Source organism: Solanum verrucosum, unplaced genomic scaffold (assembly GCF_900185275.1).
Source record: "Solanum verrucosum unplaced genomic scaffold, falcon-dt-bn FXZP01000240.1, whole genome shotgun sequence".
Taxonomy (NCBI): domain Eukaryota; kingdom Viridiplantae; phylum Streptophyta; class Magnoliopsida; order Solanales; family Solanaceae; genus Solanum; species Solanum verrucosum.
The window spans coordinates 1-20346 of NW_026020448.1; the positions used below are offsets into that span (position 1 = coordinate 1).

The 20346-nt window shown below is 34.8% G+C and overlaps 2 protein-coding genes across 2 annotated transcripts; both read left to right on the plus strand.

The window, feature by feature from the left end:
* Nucleotides 1-371: 371 nt before the first annotated feature.
* Nucleotides 372-1325, plus strand: LOC125808580 (uncharacterized). The gene has a single exon (XM_049488256.1). The coding sequence runs from the start codon at nt 372-374 to the stop codon at nt 1323-1325; it is 954 nt and encodes a 317-aa protein (XP_049344213.1).
* Nucleotides 1326-11987: 10662 nt separating this feature from the next.
* Nucleotides 11988-17781, plus strand: LOC125808579 (serine/threonine-protein kinase D6PK-like). Its single transcript, XM_049488255.1, has 3 exons — nt 11988-12288; nt 13865-15161; nt 16814-17781. The coding sequence occupies exons 2-3, from the start codon at nt 13918-13920 to the stop codon at nt 17679-17681; spliced, it is 2112 nt and encodes a 703-aa protein (XP_049344212.1). The 5' UTR covers nt 11988-12288; nt 13865-13917; the 3' UTR covers nt 17682-17781.
* Nucleotides 17782-20346: the final 2565 nt, after the last annotated feature.

Sequence of the window (20346 nt, forward strand, 5' to 3'; positions counted from 1 at the left end):
GATGTTGCCACTTGCTTGGGAAATAGTTGAAAAGGAGAACAGAAACTTATGGACCATGTTTGTCAAGTGCATAAGGGATGATCTAGGACTTGGAGATGGTTGAGGTCTCACCTTGATTACAAATATGCAGAAGGTATGTGAACTTATTGTTTAATTTACAATTTATATATGTAATTGTGACCTAATTATCATCTATTGCAGGGAATGTATGCAACAATTACAGAGGAATTACCTCAGTGTGAACATAGAATGTGTGTTAGGCACATATTAGCTAACTGGGCTAAGGATTGGATGGGTCTTCAAAGAAGACAACAATCTTGAGAGGTAGCAGGAGTACATTTTAGTCTCAATTAAGGAAAAATACAGAGAAAATGAAGTTGTTAGGTCCAGAAAAAATGATGGATGACTTAATATACTACAACATTAATTACTGGTGCAAAGTTTACTTCAATACTAAAGTGAAGTGTGAATTTGTAGACAACAACTCTGAGTGTTTTAATGCATGGATCTTGGCTGCTAGACACAAGACCATCATTACTATGCTTGAAGATATAAGAGTGAAGATGATGACAAGAATGACCAATTTAAGGGAGTTCCCAAGTACTTGGAAGTGTAATTTCTCTCCAATGGTTCTAAAGGTTTTAAAGGAGAACATTAGTAGGTCTATAGACTGTACCATCGAGTTTAATGGAGTTGTTGGATTTGAAGTGAAAGAAGGACTTTATCAACCCAAAGTGGATATTGCTAGGAGAACTTGTATTTGTAGAATGTGGCAGTTAAGGGGCATACAATATCCACATGATATGGCTGCATTATACTTTACGAAGTTTTCTCTTTATGACTATGTAGAAAACTGCTACAGTAAGGAAACTTACTTGAGGACTTATGCCAATGTTATTGAACCACTCACAAACATAGAGATGTGGCCCGTTTCTACAAACCCCACTATTTCACCACCAGAAATCACAAACATATATGGTAGGCTATCTAAGGCTAGAAGGAAAGAAGCTAGAGAAACTAAGAAATCTTGGAATCTTTCTAGGACTGGACTTGCAATGACCTGTAGTAAATGCCACGTCAGAAGCCATAACAAGAGAGGGTGTCCTCAAAGAGAAGGTGTTGAGTCATCAACAAGACTAAGTCTGGGCACCGGACCGGGATGTACCGGTACCAATCCGGTACCGTTCTGGTCCGATAGTCTATGGGACGGAACGGGACACCATGAACCGGTACTCGGGATGGGACGGAATCGAATATTCATTCCGGTAATCCCGGCACTGTTGATCCCGATAAATTTCGATTTCGGTCTGGTTCCGATACGATAATCCGGTTAATAATATTTTTTATTAATTAATTTATATTTTATAATTTATATATTAATAAATAAATAAATAAAAAGGCTGAAAAGCCTTTGAGTTTTGACTTTACTCCTTTGAAAGGAGACTTTCCCTCTGTCCCAGGCGGCCAGGTGGCAGTTTTTTCTGAAAAGATGTTTGCTGCCTGCCGACCTAGCCCCTTCCCACTGCCCCAAGTCCCTTTCCCTCCTAACGGCTCCATTTCAACGTCTCAATTCTCCAACTCCATTTCAACGACAATATTATTCAACACATAATTACAATTTCTAAAAACTATATATACTCCCTCTCTTTATATTTTTACAGTAACAATTAACAATTATTAATTTCTCTCAATTCTCAATCTTTCTCAAAGTTTTAAGTTTCAAGTTTCAAATTTCAATCATATTATTTTATAATTGTGAAGATTTGAATAGTCATTTGGTGAATTTTGGAGGAGGAATCATCTTCAAACTTCAAGTTTCGATATTAATTTTTCAATTTTCGGTTATAATCGTTTGTTCTTTACACAAACGCTTGGTAACTTCGTTCCACTCTCTAATCTTATATTTATTTTTTGTATTTATTATTTGTAAGTTTTTCTTATTATATTTTATTTGTTCTTGTTAAATTTCTTATTTTATAATTTATAATTTTATATCATGGAGTCTTCTAAAAAAAATGATAAAGGTAAAATAGGTGTTGTAGAAAAAGTAAAAAATATATGTATAAGAACTAATAAAGGCTCTAGTTCTTCTAAATTTAAAGTTCCTCTTGTTAGAATAAATATGAATGAATTTACGCATGTGAATGAAACTAGTTTTTCTCGTCCCGGTCCTATAGAATTTAATTTGGATAGTCCTATAATTCCCCATGAGCTTTATGAAAGACATTATGGTAATTATCAAGAAAATGAAGAAGTAGAAATTGATGAAGATGAAGATGAAGATGAAGAAGTAGATTTAGATGATACACCGACTAGTCTCGACCCCAATAGTACTGAAGTTCCACCTCAGGAGGACAATCCTCCGGTTGGAACTAATCGTCCTCCTATTATTCCAACTAGGGGTAAGACCAAGGTAGAACGTACTAGAAAATCACATGTGTGGAAATTTTGTTATTTGAATGATGAAAAAACTTTTAGTATATGTAATATTTATAAAAAACAATTTAAATATATATCTGGTGGGAGTGGAGGTTCAACGGGGGGATTAAAAAGACATTTGGTTCTAAAACATAAGAAAGAGTGGTTTGCATATTTATCTTCTCTTGGTGTTAATGAAGATTCTAGCGTTGGAGCATCGGTTAGAGGGTCAAATATGGTTCAAGGTGAATTAAATACTTCTAACCCAAGTGGTCCTCTTACACATCAAACCTATAATAAGGATCGTGATAGTGAAAATTTTGCTAAAATGGTTGTTGCTTGTGATTTACCTTTTAGTTTTGGAGAACATCCGAGTTTTATTGCATATATTCGTGATACATATAATCCTAGTTTTACTGGTTTATCAAGAGGCATGGTAAAAAGAGATATTTTTGAATTTCAAGAAAAACATTGTCAATTTTTGCGAGCCTATTTTGAAATAATGGATTGTAAAGTTGCTATTACCACTGATATGGGTCATAGTCCTAATGGTAATGATTATTAACTGTCACTGCGCATTGGATTGATTATAATTGAAATTTACAAAAAAGAATTATCGGTTATAAAATTTGTCAACAGAAAAAAACTGGGATGTATATTGCTATTACTGTGTTGGATATTTTAGATTTTTTTGGTCTTTGTAATAAAGTCATTAGTGTTACTTTAGATAATGCTTCTGCTCATTTAAATGCTATTAATATGCTAGAACCTAGACTTTGTCCTATTAGTAAATATGTTTTTCATGTTAGATGTGCTGCGCATATATTAAATTTGGTTGTTAGTGATGGTGTGAAATTATTTGAAAATAGTTGTGAAAAAATTGATAATGCTTGTTTTTTTATTTTTAATATGCATAGTAGTAGTAGAATTAATCGATTTAAAGAGTTTTGTAATGTATATCAACTTCCATTTAGAAAAGTTCCAAAGCATGTAAAAACTAGATGGAATTCCTTTTATGATATGCTTGAAGTTGCTTATGCATATAGAGAACCTATTACTATGCAATTTAATTCTCATAATGCTTATTCTGATTCAAAACTTAATGATAGTGATTGGGAAGAAGTAAATGAACTTAGAATACTTTTGAAATCATTTTATGATGCTACTAAATTTTTTTCTGGAATGTATTATCCTACTATTTCTGAAATTTTAATATATGTATGTGAGATTTCATCTCTCTTTGCTGAATATAAAACAAATGAATTATTTGCAAATGCTATTGAAGCTATGATTTCAAAATTTAAGAAATATTTTTTTCCTATCCCTCAAATTTATTTAACTGCAATTCTTTTCAACCCTAAATATAAAGAATATGGTGCAAAAGCTTTAGTTAAATGCATTTATCAAAAATTAGATATTCAGCCAGATGAAGAACCTGATTTGGAAACATGTCAAAATAGTATAAAATTACTTGCTAAAGAAATGTATGATAAATATTGTTCCTTAGACAATGTTGAAAATCTTCAAATGTCTATGTCTCAAGTAGGTGCCCATGGTAGAATGAAACATAAACTTGGTCTTGATTCTTCTAATAAATGTGAATTTGTTAAATATCTTGAACAAGGTTCAGATAATATTACAAACGAGGAAGGTATACCATAACTTCTGAACTGGTGGAGGGCTCATGGAACTCAATTTCCAAAACTTAGTAGGATGGTGAAGGACGTGCTTGCAATTCAAGGATCATCAGTAGCTTCGGAGGCCGCTTTCAGCGCAACAAGTTTTCAAATTGGAGACCACAGATAATTGTTAGCAGAAGACAGTTTGGAGATATCGGTGTTGTTTAGAGATTGGATAAATGCTGAGCGAAGAAATCTAGGACTTCCAAAGTTAAGTAGTCAATATGAACTTTTCATAGATTCAGTCATTGGATATGGTAGTTACGACGCTGGAACTTCAAGATCGTCAACGAGCTTTACCAAGACCAGTAGTTGATAACGGTCAATCTATAGCTGAGTTAGAAAATGGCTTTGTAGGACTATACCACTATTAGTATTGCATTCGAGGCTTAGTTGAAACAGAACCCTTCCTAGAAGGTGGCTGCGTAAATTAGGCACTCTACTAATAGTTGTAAATTGTAATACAAATTTGAATAAATTGGATTGATATCTTTTTTAATTTGTGTCATTGTTATATACTTTTTTTTATTTAATTTTTTAAAATTACAAACTTAAGTTATTTAAATTACAAGTTAATAAGTATAACTTATAACATATTAATATGTAATAACTTATAAACTTCAAAAGATTCAAATTCAAAACTTGAAAACTTAAGCTCAAATTTATTCTTTAAAAAAAACTTTATTAAACTTAAGTCTTAACTTACAAACTTAATAAGTAATAGTTAAAAAAAATATCTTTAAAATAAACTTTAGTAAAATTACATTATAAATTTCAAAACTATTAAAATTTAAACTTAGAAAACTAAAAAAGTATTCATATTTTCGTGTAAGTTGAAATTCAAAATAACTAAAAAAAATATTATTTTTTGAAATATGTGTCGTCCCGTCCTGTTCCGATTCCGTTCCAATCCGGTCCGGTTCGGTACCATCTCAATATATAGTGGGACGGGACGGGACGGGACGGGACGGGACCGAATATTCATCTCGGTAATCCCGGTCTGGTTCATCCCGGTACCGATCAACAAACCGGTCAACCGGTCCCGTTCCGGTCCGGTGGTTCCGGTCCGGTCCGGTGCCCAACCCTAAACAAGACATAGTGCACCATCACCTACTGCATCAGTTCAGGCAGGGGAAGAGGCAAACAAAAGGTAATATTTGAACTTGTTTTACTTTTTCTTAGTTTATAACTTACTTTTTTCTTTATATATATAGAAAACTCCATCAGCACCATCAGAAGGTGAACCTCCACTAAAAAGAGGAAGAGGAAGACAAAAAAAAACATCACCAGCAGCACCTAGTGCACCTCCCCTACCTACTACACCTATTGATTTTCCTGCATCCTCTTCTGCTACTCCTAATTATCATGCATAATCTTCAGTAACTGGTACTACTAAAAGAGAAAGAGGTAAGGGCAGGGAAAACACATTTCTAGAGAAAAGACCAAGAGTCATGGGAATGGGTGTGTTCCAACCTGCAAATGGCTTCAAAGTCACGAATGTGAGTCTTTGCTACATCTTAAACTATTTTGTTAATTTAAACATTTTAAATATTGAATTATATTCATAATTTTATTGTAGCCTGGCATGCCAAGTAGTAAGATCTACTCTACTAGTCAAGCAAAAGTGATAAGATCAACTGATATAACTGGTGACATTAGTTATACACCAAGTAATACAAGTAAGCTGAAATGGAATGGTAAAACAACAATCTCAACAAGCAAACTTCACGAGCTTAGAGAGAAGTAAAGAAAGAAGACAATGGGAAGTAGTTCAGATAATCCAAGTCAAAATAACTCTTCTTCACAGTCAAAATGTTGATATATTTAAGCACTTTTTAAGTTAGTCCAGTAGACATGTAAACTATTTTCATTAAGGGCCTACTATTTTGAGTTTTGTTTGTTGGTAAATTTTGCCTTATGTGAGTCCTTATGAATATGACTTTATCCTGGTATTTTCTGCCAAATTCTGCCTTATGTGAGGTCTTATGAATGAATGGTGATGTTGCATTATGCATGATGATGTTGTGTTCAAATGTGTTTAGAAATGTTGTTATGTTGTCTATTCAATTGTGTTGGCTATTCAGATGTGTTTATATATGGTGTTGTGTTGGTTCAATTGACTATTCATATGATGTTGTGTTGGTTATGTGTTTTAGAAATGGTGTTGTGTTGTCTATATTGAAGTATGAATGGATGACTAGGTTGTTGGTTGTTCAGTTTACAGATAAAGTGCAATTAATTTACACAAGCTTCAATTGACAACATAGATACACAATTTGTCACATACATTGACAATTCTGATGAACATAACAACAAGACACATCAAATACTACTTTGGAATAGATTGTTTGCTGATGAGCATAGCAACAACACAAATCAAAATACATAAAAAAATCTTCCTATCGAACCTATACCATTTCCACCTTCTATTGAGCCTCATCTCCAATAACAAATTAGAGTTACTCAAGTTGTCAATATGAACCTGTCTAATCCATAATTCTTGCTCCAACTCATTGATTTTGTTCACCAATCTTGAAAGGATAAAACTTGATCTTGGATCCACTTCTGCTTTGTCCCTTCGTCAATTTTTTTTACAATTTTTAGACAGAAAATAATCCAAAAATAGTACATTAGCATCAATTCAATATAAAGTGAAGCAAGAATACAAGGGAAAACACATACACCATAGCATGGGCAATACCAAAATCTTCTTCCCAGATTTAATTTCAACCAAGAAGTTTGCGAATTTAGCAAAATTCCATATTTGCATCTCACTACAGCGTTGAGCGTTGAGCGTTGAACATTGTGTCTGATTCATCCATACAAAGCTTATTCAAGTTTTCATTTGCCATTCTTAACGAATTTTGAGAAAATTCAAAATTCAAATTAGAGACCTTAAATAAGAAAGCAGAGAAGATTACAAACCCTAACTTCAAGATTTAAAGTAGACATGAACATAAATAACTAAACCCTACCTATTTTTGAAAGAAAATCATGAAATTTTTAGAAAAGAAACAAGGGTTAATGGTGGGGAAGAAGGAACAATTGTTTATTTAAGTTGGGGAAGATGACCGTTGGAGAAGTACAATCTTCTTACGCGCCTAGAGGAGGTGTTCACACCTCCTATGATAGATCAGCACTCAAGTGTGTAGTAAATAGAGAATAAAATGTTCAGGAGTGATAGGACACTCGTGAAATTGGAGTGTGTAGTTGGAATTTCGGGTATAGGTTGGGGGGGAGGGGCTTTAGACCATTTTCTCTATTAAAAATAATAAAATAATATATTTTTTCAAATTATAATATAATTTTAGAAAAATTATTCAATTGTAGACTCAAATCCAATTATCTTAGAAAAAATGGTGCTAGCTAATGAATGCACAACATAAAATAAAACACATGTTATAAAAAAATTGACTTTAGATTAATAAGAAAGCACAAACCAATTGGTGATCCCCTAAAGTTGGCATCAAATTTCACTTAGACACCTTAAATGGACGATATTTATTTTAGACACCTCATGTAGGCTTCTGCTGTGTCATTTGACACTTTTTGCTGACATGTCAAAGTCAGTGTGATACACTCAACAAAATCCCGTGAAAGACTTTATTTGGCCTTTTTATTTTATTTTCTCTTCTTCTTCATTTCTCAAGCCATCACCTCCCACAATTTTTTCAAGCTTAACTCCTTCAATGGAAGTCAAATTGTTTATTCAAATTCATTGTCAAGCCATTTTTTTTCATTGTATTGCTTTTCTAAATCTACCATCACCTCCCTCTACTTTTTTTTGCCGAAAAAAATGGACACCAACACCCAAATTTCATATTTCTTCTCTCTTTCTTTCTTCCTCTCCCTCTTTTCTTATCATAAAACAACACTAAAAAGAAAGAAAAATAATAAATATGAAAAATAAAAGAAAAGAATAAAGTTTTTAAAAAAGCACAAAAGAGATTTGTGTGTGTAATGAAAAAAGATGATGTTCGATCAAGTTACCATCACCGCTCTTCATCTTTTTTGCCGGAAATAATAAATATCAACACTCCTATTTATTTTTTCTTTCTTTTTCTCCTTCCCTCTTCCGGTCCTCCCTTCTCTTTTTCTCTCAAAACAAAATCAAAATAGAAAGATAAAAAAAAGTTGAAACAATTTTAAAAAGTAGATTAATAAAATAAAGAAAATTATTGGGTGTAGTGGAGAAGACAACTACCATCAGGGTGTGGGGGAGGGGGTTAAATTGATTTTTTTTTAGAATAACATTTTTATTTTATTTACTGAATAGTTTTTAAAATAATTTTAAACTTAAAATAACACGTGTAATCATTTAATTGATTGTTTGTCATGTCATCAACGAGTGTATTACATTCTCCTTCAGTTTATTGCTTATTATTAAAAACAATGTCAAAATGACACATCGGAACCCTACATGAGGTGTCTAAAATGAACATCGCCCAGTTAAGGTATCTAAATGATACGTGGTGCCAAATGATTAAGTTTCATTGCCCTTATTATTTGTTCTTTCAAAATCTTTTCTCATTCTTCACTGATTTATATAATGTCTCCAACAATATGCCTTTGTCTCATTAATCTATTTATCTTTTCTTTGCTTCAATCAAATACATCGGTGTCAAGTATTTTTATTTTCTTCTCTTTATCAAGAACCACTCTATTTTTCTTGTTTTATGTTTATTCTTTATCCAGATTATTTTGTTTTGTCCTCTTTATCCCGAGTCACTCTGTTTTTCATGTTAGTATTTGTGTTATTTTGGTAATTTTGTTTTCTTCTCTTTATCAAGAGTCAGATTGTTTTTCCTATTTTTTGTTTATTTCTTTATCCAAGTTATTTTGATTTGTTCCCTTTATCATGAGTCACTCTATTTTTCATGTTAATATTTTTATTATCTTTTGGTTGGTTTATTTCTTACTAATTGAGGTAGTGGAGGTTTCATGTGGATGGATATATCACTAAAGGTTTCTCGATATTGTTTTTTCCTGAAACAATCAAGGTCCCCTAAAGATCTCCAATAGTACTTAAATTTTCAATAATAATAGTATAGTGATATTTGTATTCCCTGCTGACTCTATCTATGACTTGATTTTAACAAGTTTGATTCATCAAAATTGTTCGTCCCTCGAACAACTTCATAGTAAGAGACCCCTTTATGAAATTGACCAATCAAATTTTGTATAGGAAGTCGCCTGCTTCTCTTTCAGTATTTCAGAAATCAAACCATGAAATAGTTGTGATTACTAATGCTACTACAACTGATGCAAGAACAAAAGTTAAAGCCCATATTTTGTTTCTTTTTCTTATGCTACAACATCTCGATTATATTTAGTATACTTCAGCTTCACTTCAAAGTTTCATATAAAATTGGATGGAGATGAGCTTAAATGGAGTCAAACAAGTTGGCTTTATCAAAATTGTTTGTGCACCCACCCATCTCAGTACTCAATTTGAAGGTCAACTTATTGGAAGGTGAACTCTCAGCTCTTACTTTCTCCAATCTCAATTGACTTGGTATAATCGACCTCTTGAGAATAAATTCTTCACTGAAAGCATTCCACAAAGCCTTTTTTATGCAGGCCATTAACTACAATCTGTCAGGCTTCTAACCATCTAAAAAGAAATATCTTGTCTAGACTAATGTCTTTACAAGCTCTGTCCGTCCTTTTAGTCTCCAATAACAGCCTAACCAATTTTTTAGGGACAATAAAAGTCCTTAAGGGTTGTAAGAAATTGTCACACTAATCCTCATCAAAAAAATTTATAATGAAACTTTGTCTGATAATAAAAACTTGATTTGGTCTAAATATTTTTAAAAAATCTCCAAATTTTAAGTCTGGGTGATTGTAATTCGCCGGACAGATTACCACATGGCTGATTAAACTTGGGAGGTAGATGTTCTAGACCTTTCTATGAATCAAATCACAAGCAAAATTTCAGGTTTGTTAGGGACTTTATAAAATTTATTTTAATAGGATATGTCTCATAATTTTATTTATAGAGGCTTTCCGGTCGAACTTACTTAACTGCGAAGACTTCCATCATAAGAGTCTATTGATCAGGTAGACATAAGTGCTTTAAAATTGCATGTGTTGGTTTAATGGCTGGTTAAACATGGGAAGGTAGATGTTCTAGACCTTTCTATGAATCAAATCACAAGCAAAAATTCAGGTTTGTTAGGGACTTTATAAAATTTATTTTAATAGGATTTGTCTCATAATTTTATTTATGGAGTCTTTCCGATCGAACTTACTTAACTGCGAAGACTTACATCATAAGAGTCTATTGATCAGGTAGACATAGTGCTTAAAAATTGCATGTGTTTGTTCAGTCAAATAATTCAACAGAAACGCTATCAGATTTATGAAAGAACTAATGAAAACTAAATTTTGAGTAGCTGTAGGATTATGAAGAATATCTTTAGAGCTTGGACCTAAGGTTGGTAATTTAGAGTCATTACCTAGAGTTAATTCCTCGATACTTTGATATTCATAGTGAATGCCAAAGTTATCTAGATCAGATGTTAACTGATGCGTGGTGCCACTATCTATCAACCTAATTTGAGTAGGTGAATGCTGGGTATTTTCTAGGTTGTCAGAAACTCGAGTGCTAGTAGATTTCTTGGGTGATGGGTAAACTCGTGCGATATAACCTTTACCTTCACACTTGTGATAATTATTGACATGCCAGAGGTTGAAGATAAAATGTAAATGGAACTTTGAGTATAGTGTGCTATGAGAGCTATGACATTAAGAGTCTCATCTCTTTAAAGACCTCTCTTCATTCAATAATAACCTATATAAAGCATCAAATCATATATCCTCTTGACACGATTCAAGTGATCTTGTAAAGACATGATAGGCTGGTCCCAATCTAGCAAGAACAAATTCAAATAAATCATCATTAGTAAACGGATGTTGCAATGTAGTCAACTTGTCCACAATTCCTTTTACCTTTTGCACTTAGGACTCAATACTAGTTTGTCTCTCTGCAATGTGTGTAGTGTTGTTTTCAACTCATGAATTTGAGGCTTCGAACCTGAAGCATAAGCAACAACTAGTTTGTTCCAAGCTATTTGAGCCGTCTCAAACCAGCTAGTTGGCGTAATATTCTTTCGAATATGGAAGCAATGATCCAACTTAGCACAAGTTGATCAACTCTTACCCAAATATGATAGTTTGAATTAGGTTGATATTAGACAGAAACTGCCCTGGAATCACCTGACTACCATCAATATAATGACCAAGTCCCTAACCTTGAACCATCGAAAGGAACTAAGTTTGCCACAATAAAAAAATTCGTAAGTTTAAGTGGTAACTAATGCGCAAGACTAGGGGACGGTAGAGTGGTGAGCATGGAGGTTTGTGTTCCAACGGTTATTTCCTGCAGGGAGGAACTTGGTGAGATGTTATCATCCACCATTGAAGTTGCTGCATAACTTCTATTTTCTTTCTGGTCGTGCGATTTAAAATAGGATTGTTTTAACCTCTTAAGACTCTGATATCATGAAATACTTTCTCTTTATGTGTATTATAAATATACTGCATAGTCATAGACCAAGCCATATACAGTTAATAACAATCCTACGCAAACTAAGCCACAAATAAACAAAATCTATTCGTATTACATAAGTAAGTGTTATCCTTGTTCAATTAGTATAGATATTTTTTAAGCTTCAATAAGATTTTAGTAGGATAAACATAGTCCCCCTTACATGTACTTTTTTCTTTTGAGTTGGATTTGGTTTTAAAAAAAAATTATAATCTCTTACATTTGTCCAACTCTAATGGGCAGGCATGGAAACTTTATAAATAGTTTCGTCTCACTCACCCTCTCTTTCTATTTAAAAAATTGCAAACACATCCACACTTTCACTGTGCGTGGTCAGTAAAACACATGACTAAAGCTAAACACAAAACCAAAAAAGAAGAGAAAGCAAAAGCGTCTGCACCTCCGTAGTCCTTTCCCCCTATATTTATGCAAATTGCAATGCCCCCTTCTAGAACGGCTATATTTACATTTTCATCTACTGCCATTAGGATTAACATTTTTGGCTTAGTAGCAAGCAATATATATGCTGCCATTTTTTTGAGCTTTAAGTTTAATTTCTTCTTTCACATTCTTTAAAAATGAGATTCCCAGTTGAAGAGATGGAGATCATTTTCAGATCGGGCTAAGCTACTACTAGTGGTATTATTTTGTTGCTTTCAATTTTTGAGTTCGTTTTCTTTCCTGCCACTAATTTGTTGATTTGTGTTCTACTATTTGTGTAGAATTCAATTAATTTTTGTGATTCTCTCTTCTGCACTAGTTCCTTTTGCTACTGACCTTAGAAAAATACAATGTAAGGTGAGAAGAAGGGAAATATGTATGTACCATTCTATATTATGGGGTTGAGAGTGGCAAAATTAGCTCATAAAATCATGATCCATCCACCCGTTTAGTTTTGGATGGGTTAATGACCTATTTATTTTATTAACTCACTTCATTTTGACTTGCTTAATTCAGCCCATTTAAAAATTTGAGTTCATATGTAGCCTAGATTGACCTATGGGAAACTTTGTGTAAACATTTTCAAAAACAACTTTTTATTTGAGTGTTATATATTGTCATTATAAGAAACAAGTTTTGTTAGGTACGCAACAAGTTATAAGAAAACAAACTAAAAAATTTAAAATTTAGTAAAAACTGGACGGATTAGGTTATGACCTTTTTTTTTTTTTAACCGTGGTTTTCGGGCATCGCTTTGCGAACCCGACTAGCTGTACCCACCGGGTCCCGCTGTTTCAAGGCGGGTCCACCACGGTTAGTTCCACGGGGCCCTGGAGACGCGGCTGGTTTGTAATGCCTCCAGTGGCCCTGCTGGGGCTCGAACCGGCGACCTGAAGGACTTTGTCCCAGGCCTTTACCAGCTGAGCTACCCCTCAGGGTTGATTAGGTTATGACCTGATCTTTTGCTCAACCTGTTTCACCCCAAGTAACTTCTGGGTGGGTCAGTTACTCAGTTATTTATTAACTCAGCCATTTTGACATCTGCTCAACTTGCCCATTTGACACTCCTAGTAGCGGTGTCCATTTTCTCTTAGTATTTGATTGTTAAATCACAAATGATTATAGCCATTTTCCTGCAGCTTCTTGAGTATTATCCCATTCTGTAGCGACTGGGGCTGTCGAAACTTTGTGAAATAATTAGGTGACTCAGGGTGATATGTTGGATGTATGTGATTCAATGGTTATTTTAACATTTCAACACGTACCTTCATGTGCAGTTCTAGTTTTCCTTGGTTGAGCACATGGAACTATTTTGTTGATGAGCGAAGATGATAATTGATTCTATGAACTGCCTACTTTGAAGGCATGTTGAATGATGTGAACCATCTCATTTAAAAGTTTTAATGATACAACATTTTGTTTATTTATTTGGGTCTGCAGCAGTTCATGTCCCCATTCTTGCTTTCTCTTTTGGTTGTTAAATTACATTATCACGTGGTGCAACTAAGAACTTAATTAATAATCTGAAATATGAAGATATTCCTAAATATATGTTATACATTTGTGTGTACATAAAGGATGAAAATGAACTTTTTTTTCCCGTAAAAGTACTCTTTTCTTATGTTGCCGTATTCAATGTGCTGGTTTTGTCAGTTACTGCTTAACAAGATACAACTTTTTGAAATGATGGCATGCTTCTAAGTAGAAACAATCCTAGTGGATTTTATTCACGTTTGTTAGTCATGTATGAATCAACTCTTATTGATATTTGCAGTTCTACGGAGCTTCTCATAGTGAGATACTTGTGATGATAAATAGCAATCAGAGATGAAAAGGACACCTGAATCAGGAAAACCACTAGCCGAGAACCGTATTGAGGCTGAGGTGACAAATATTCACCCAACCTTTAAAAAAGAGGTGGGAACTATATCCGATGTCCATGACTTTCTTGAGATGGACTTCACTGTTCCTCTTCAAACATGGAAAGGAAACCACTCATATCAGGAGCAAGAGGAACTTATGCCTAATGCTGGTACAATCAAGCGATGTGATGACTCACTTGAAGATAGTGGCTTTATGACATTCTATGGAGCAAGTCATCCTCCAGAACCTGTTGATACCGACCTAATGAAACCAGTCTATGTACCAATTGGTCCTAATAAAGTAGACGGTAAATGCCTATTGAAAAACATGTCTCTGAAGGGTTCTTCCCTGGATGATATTTCAATTGAGGTTCTTAACATGAAACCTAGTTCATTTCTTCTTTCACCTGCAGAGAGATGGGCTGAAAATCCAAATGATCTTGGTGTAGTATCCTCTCCATTTATGGTTCCTCGTCCATCTCAAAATATGTTAGCAAGGCTACCCCCTGATTCTGAAGAAAAAGAATGTCTTTGGGATGCATCATTATCACCAAGCAGCAATGTCAGTCCATATAGTAGCATTGATAGTGCTGGTATTGGCACAGCTATGAGCATTCCTAACAGCTGCACAAGAACATATAGGAGTGATCGGTTGCTGAGTGAAAGCTTGCTTATTATGGATGGAAACTGTGAGGGCACTAAACTGATTATTCAAGGGGATTCACTAGAAAGTGCTAAAACTAGCTTTAGCAGGGAAAGTGATAGCAGTGAACTTAGTGATGATAGTAACTGGAGTAACATTACCGGCAGTGCCAATAAGCCGCACAAAGGGAATGATCCCAGATGCAAGGCTATTCTTGCAATACGGGCACGTGATGGTATATTAGGCATGAGTCACTTTAGGTTAGTGAAAAGACTTGGCTGTGGTGACATTGGCACTGTTTATCTTTCAGAGCTAAATGGGACTTGCTGCGATTTTGCAATGAAAGTGATGGATAAGGCATCGCTTGCAAGTAGGAAAAAATTAACCCGTTCTCGGACAGAAAAAGAAATCCTTCAGCTGTTAGATCACCCATTCTTACCAACCTTGTATACTCATTTTGAAACTGACAGATTTTCATGTTTAGTCATGGAATATTGCCCAGGAGGAGATCTACATACTCTACGACAAAGACAGCCTGGGAAGCATTTTTCAGAGTACTCTGCAAGGTACAGTTCTTGTTCCATTCTTCTCTCTTATATGCAACAAAAGATAAAACCTCCTCTAAGCTTGTTTTTGATAAGCTCTTACACCTAAGTTCCAAACATAAGTGTAATCCTCCACTAGTTTGACATTCCTTGTATGGTATAAAGCCCATCTCTCTTGAAACAGAACTTGGTAATTTGTTAGGTATCTGCAATGGAAATAGTTATTCATCTTACTGGCTCATTGATTCACTCTTATCTATTGAAACTCCATAAGCTGGCAATACGCGTGCTTTACTGGGAAAGGACTGTTTTGACAGTTTGTTTCTCTAATTGCTTTGCGTGCTAGTACCGGTAGAGGAAGTTGATTGTTTCTTAATGATTATTACCCAATTTCTGTTTAGTGGCAAATGGTAAATGCTCATAATGTGTTAAGATCCTCAAGCTATGTATCATTTTGAGAAAATAGAGATTTTCTGAATATTTCATGATTTTAAGGCTCCTGCTTGTTCACAGCTCATGATGTCTTGTTCTCATAATAAGTACTTTTCTTTGTGTCTTCTGGTTCTTAGTTTTCATCCAAATATTATTCTTGGTTAGACATCCATATTTTTAATGAACAATTCAGAGATATTACCAAATATGAGAAAATTGTTCAGAAGTTTGCTAATTTCGTAGTGGTGCTTGACCAGTTGATATGTCTGATACTCAGACACTGTTGTGGCTTGGTTTCTATTTATGCCATGAAAATTGAGGCCTTAGTAAATAGTATATGCTGAGAGGGAATGCCTCATTTGGTTCAACTTTTCTCCTTGCTGGCAAAGAAAATATATCATTAAGTTAGATGTTTTATTATATTAGGATTTTTATAGTGAAGAAGTTCTTGATCCGTCTTTGCAATTTTTTGATCCTGTTCTTATTCATTTTTTTTTTGTTTTTCCTTAATAATTGTGGAGTCTGGGCCAGCTTGCAAGCACCTCGGCTAATTCCACGAGCTACCCGCTACCTTTCACTAATTCAAATATGGGTGATACAGAATACAAAGGCTTGGACTGATGTGAAGAAATCATCTTTTGTTTTTGATCTTATTATTTTTCATTTTCCTTTTTTCCTGTCACCAATTATTGACCAGAGAAGATGGATAATTATAACAACATATTATATGGGTAGGATCTGAAACTGGAACAATACCAAGAAAATTATAATGGATCCTATGCAAGAATGACACGTGTAAATCATTACATGATCTACATTTTATGAACTAGTTGGGATTGTTGGTGCACCTACATTTTTCTGATGTTTGCCTGGAGCATTTTGGTTTGTTCAGTATTTTTACATTAGGGTCAAAATTTAGAGAACCTCTTCAATTACAGAACTCCTAATTTGTCTTAAAAGACAAAATTCGTGAGTATTGGAAAGGTATGGGTCCAAATGGAGTGAAACAAATGTTGAGGAATTGTGTAGTCGACCTTAACTAGTTCTGTATAGATACATAGCTACTGTTGTATGGGCAGGATGTAAAGCTCAATCCAGGAATATGATTAGACGTTATATGCTAGCTGTGTTTTCCTTTTCTTTTGGTTTTAGTTGGGGCTTTGGAGAATCTTGGCCCTTTTGGTTTATCTTGAGCTGTGGAGTTCCTTAGTCAGAGTTTAATTAACCTGTTTATGCAACAGGTTTTATGCTGCAGAAGTTTTATTGGCTCTCGAATATCTTCACATGCTAGGTGTACTTTACCGAGACTTAAAGCCTGAAAATGTTCTAGTGCGTGATGATGGCCACATCATGCTTTCGGATTTTGATCTATCCCTGAAATGTTCAGTTTCACCTATGGTCATAAGGACATCATCTAATGATCCCTCTAAACGAGGAGCTGCATTATGTGTGCAGCCAGCCTGTATTGCTCCCACATCTACATGCATTCAGCCAACATGCTTCCTCCCCCGAATATTTTCTCAAAAGAGCAAAAAGATATCACAAAAGCCTCGAACTGAGCCTGGTTTTCCTGCTAATGCTATGCCTGAGCTAGTTGCAGAACCTACTGCAGCACGGTCAATGTCATTTGTTGGGACTCATGAATACTTAGCCCCTGAAATTATCAAGGGAGAAGGCCATGGCAATGCAGTTGATTGGTGGACATTTGGCATATTTCTGTATGAATTACTATATGGTAAAACCCCATTCAAGGGATCAGGAAACAGGGCAACTATTTTCAATGTAGTGGGACAACAGCTCAAGTTTCCAGATTCTCCTGCAACGAGTAATGCCAGCCGCAATCTCATTCAAGGATTGCTCATTAAAGAGCCTCAACACCGTCTCGGGGTGAAAAGAGGAGCAAGTGAGTTAAAGCAACACCCTTTCTTTGAAGGTGTTAATTGGGCACTGATTCGTTCCAGTACCCCACCTGAAGTGCCAAGACAGGTTAAAGTAGAGCTTCCACGCAAGTTTAAGCAAGTGAACCCTGTTGAAGTTTGCAGTAAAAGAAATGCAGGAACAAATGTGAACTCTGGGGGTAATAATTATCTTGACATTGAGTTCTTTTAGTCTAGGAATATATAATTATATAGGATTCTTGTCTACAATTTTATCAGCTTCCTTTAAGCAAACTCCATCCTAATAGTACTATAATATTCCCTTACCTTAATAGGACTACAATTTCTGTAGTTATTATATTTTACTATAAATACATAATTACCATAGTTATATTATCCCCTCAAGTTGGAGCATGAGAATCCCGAACACCCAACTTCTGAAATAAGTGTTCATACTGTGACTTGCCCAACACCTTCGTAAAAATATCAGCTAACTGGTTATGCATTGGAAAGTAGATCAGAGATACTACCAAATTGCAACTCAAACCCAACATAATTAAAATCCACTTCAATGTGTTCGGTTCGTTCATGAAAAGTCAAATTTTACGCAATATATAATTCCACTTAGCTGTCAGAATACATCCTAACTAGACGGTGCTACACGCCTAAACTAGTCAAAATACCCTTTAAGCATTTCATTTCCACATGGTCATCGCCGTCGCTGATATTCCACCTCTGCTGAAGAGCAGGACGCAATGAGTTGGTTTTTAGTATTCCAAGACACGAGTGTATTTTCAAGTGTAATGAACTACCTGATGAGAGATCTTCATGTTAGTAGGCATCGTGCCCGGTTTGAGTCGCATCATGCCTAGTTTGAGTCACATCATCCACAACTTCAACTCCTTTTCTCATTCTCCTTGCCAAGCTTTCTACGTGTGACATGAAGAAAATTATGATAATGTAACTGTCCTCCTAGTCGTGTTGTGAACTTTACCATTTTTAAACCTCTTCGATTGATAACTTGCGTGGATAGATGACACAATTTTTGAGGTGATCAAATGAGTTTAAGAGAAGATACTTAATTTTGTGAGTATAAGTGAGATATGCATAGCGATTCTTTATATCATGGCACCTTAGTTTTTTTTTAGACATGTTCAAGGATAAACGTTATTTTAACTGAGGGAGAATGTAATATTTCTATTTTTTAATGAAGAATTAGTTTGTGCTTAACCAAGATGTGCAGAATGAAAAAAAGAACAGAATGCAGATAAAGAAAAGAAAAGAAAGAGAGGAAAAGAGAAGAGAAAAATAAGAGTATTCATACACTATGAAGATAATGATTCTCACCTTTTCAATGAAATTTTTATGTAATTATGGGTAGATTTTTAGGATAGAAACATGAAGAAATTATGCTAAGTTAACAAAATATAGTCTTAGGGTTCTTAGAATAAAATCTTGATTTGGGGGGTCGAATATCGACCCATTTTAGCTGAAATTCGACATGCAAGTTTGTTATAAGGCTCATCCATATACCTTCTTGTAGCTATTTTTGCTTCAATTTAGCTCGAATTAGTTGGCTTTGCATTCCAGTCCATCCTATGAGTCTTTTCTTATTGTTTCGAGCCCAAAATGAAATTAATCATGTCTAATAGCTCATCACAACATATCATCAATAAACACAAGGATATTAATAAGATTATACTCAGAAAGTAGCTAAAATATTGTGTTTGAATCCGTAAATAAACCTAGATCAATATTCTATCCATCCGGATGCAACAAAGAGAATCGTAATTTGAGTTAGCACTACTGGTGGTGTAGAAGGAAGCTGTATATTGCAGAGTTTGTATCTATGTGCTTGAACTATCAACAGGTGGAGTATGAGGACCAGAGGCCAGGTGGTTTGACTTAGAAGTTATCCATTCCTGAGTAGAAATGAGAGCAAATAACAATGGACTTTAAGGTAGGCATTCCAAGTACTTTTTGAAGATTTGATATTGTTTGACTCATCATTGATAGATTGACAAAATCTTCTCACTTCATGCCAATTTAGACTACGTAAAGTTCAGAGAGATTGACTCAGATATACATTCGAGAGATTATCCATTTGGATGGGGTGTTGGTTCCCATCATTTCAGATAATGGTACTCAATTCACATCACATTTAAGTAGATTGATTTAAAAGAGTTGGGTACTTGAGTTGAGATTAGCATAAATTTTTGTCCGCATACTAATAGTCGGTCTGAGAGGACTATTTAGATTTTTGAGGGCATGCTTTAGGCATGTGTGATTGATTTCAGAGGTCAGTGGGACCGGTTTTTGGCTTTGGCAGAGTTTGCGTATAATGATTGCAACTATTCAATAATTTAGATGGCACCATTTGAAGCATTCTATGGTAGGAGGTATTAGTCTCTGATGGGTGAGTTTGATGATTTTGAGGTTCGACCTTGAGGCACCGACTTGCTATGTGATTTCATGGATAGAGTCATGGTAGAGTTTGGGTGATCTAGAAGAGCTTGGTACTACCCATAATAGGCATAAGAGTTGCGCCGATAGGCCAGTGTGTGCCTTAAAATTTATGGTTTGAGATCAAGTATTCATGCAGGTGTTTCCCATGAAGGGCATGATGAGGTTAGGGAGGAAAGGCAAGCTTAGACCTAGATTTATCAGACCTTTCGAGATTTTACGATGTATTGGAGAGGTGGTTTATGAGTTAGCCTTACCTTCAACTCTTTCGGATGTTCACCTTGTTTTCCATGATTTCATATTGAAACTGTATGAATTGAATGAGTCTCACTTGTTTCGATGGAATTCAGTTCATCTTGATAAGCCATATGCTTTTGAAGATGAGCCTTTGGCTATTCTAGACAAGAAGGTTAGGAAGTTGAAGTTATATTCCT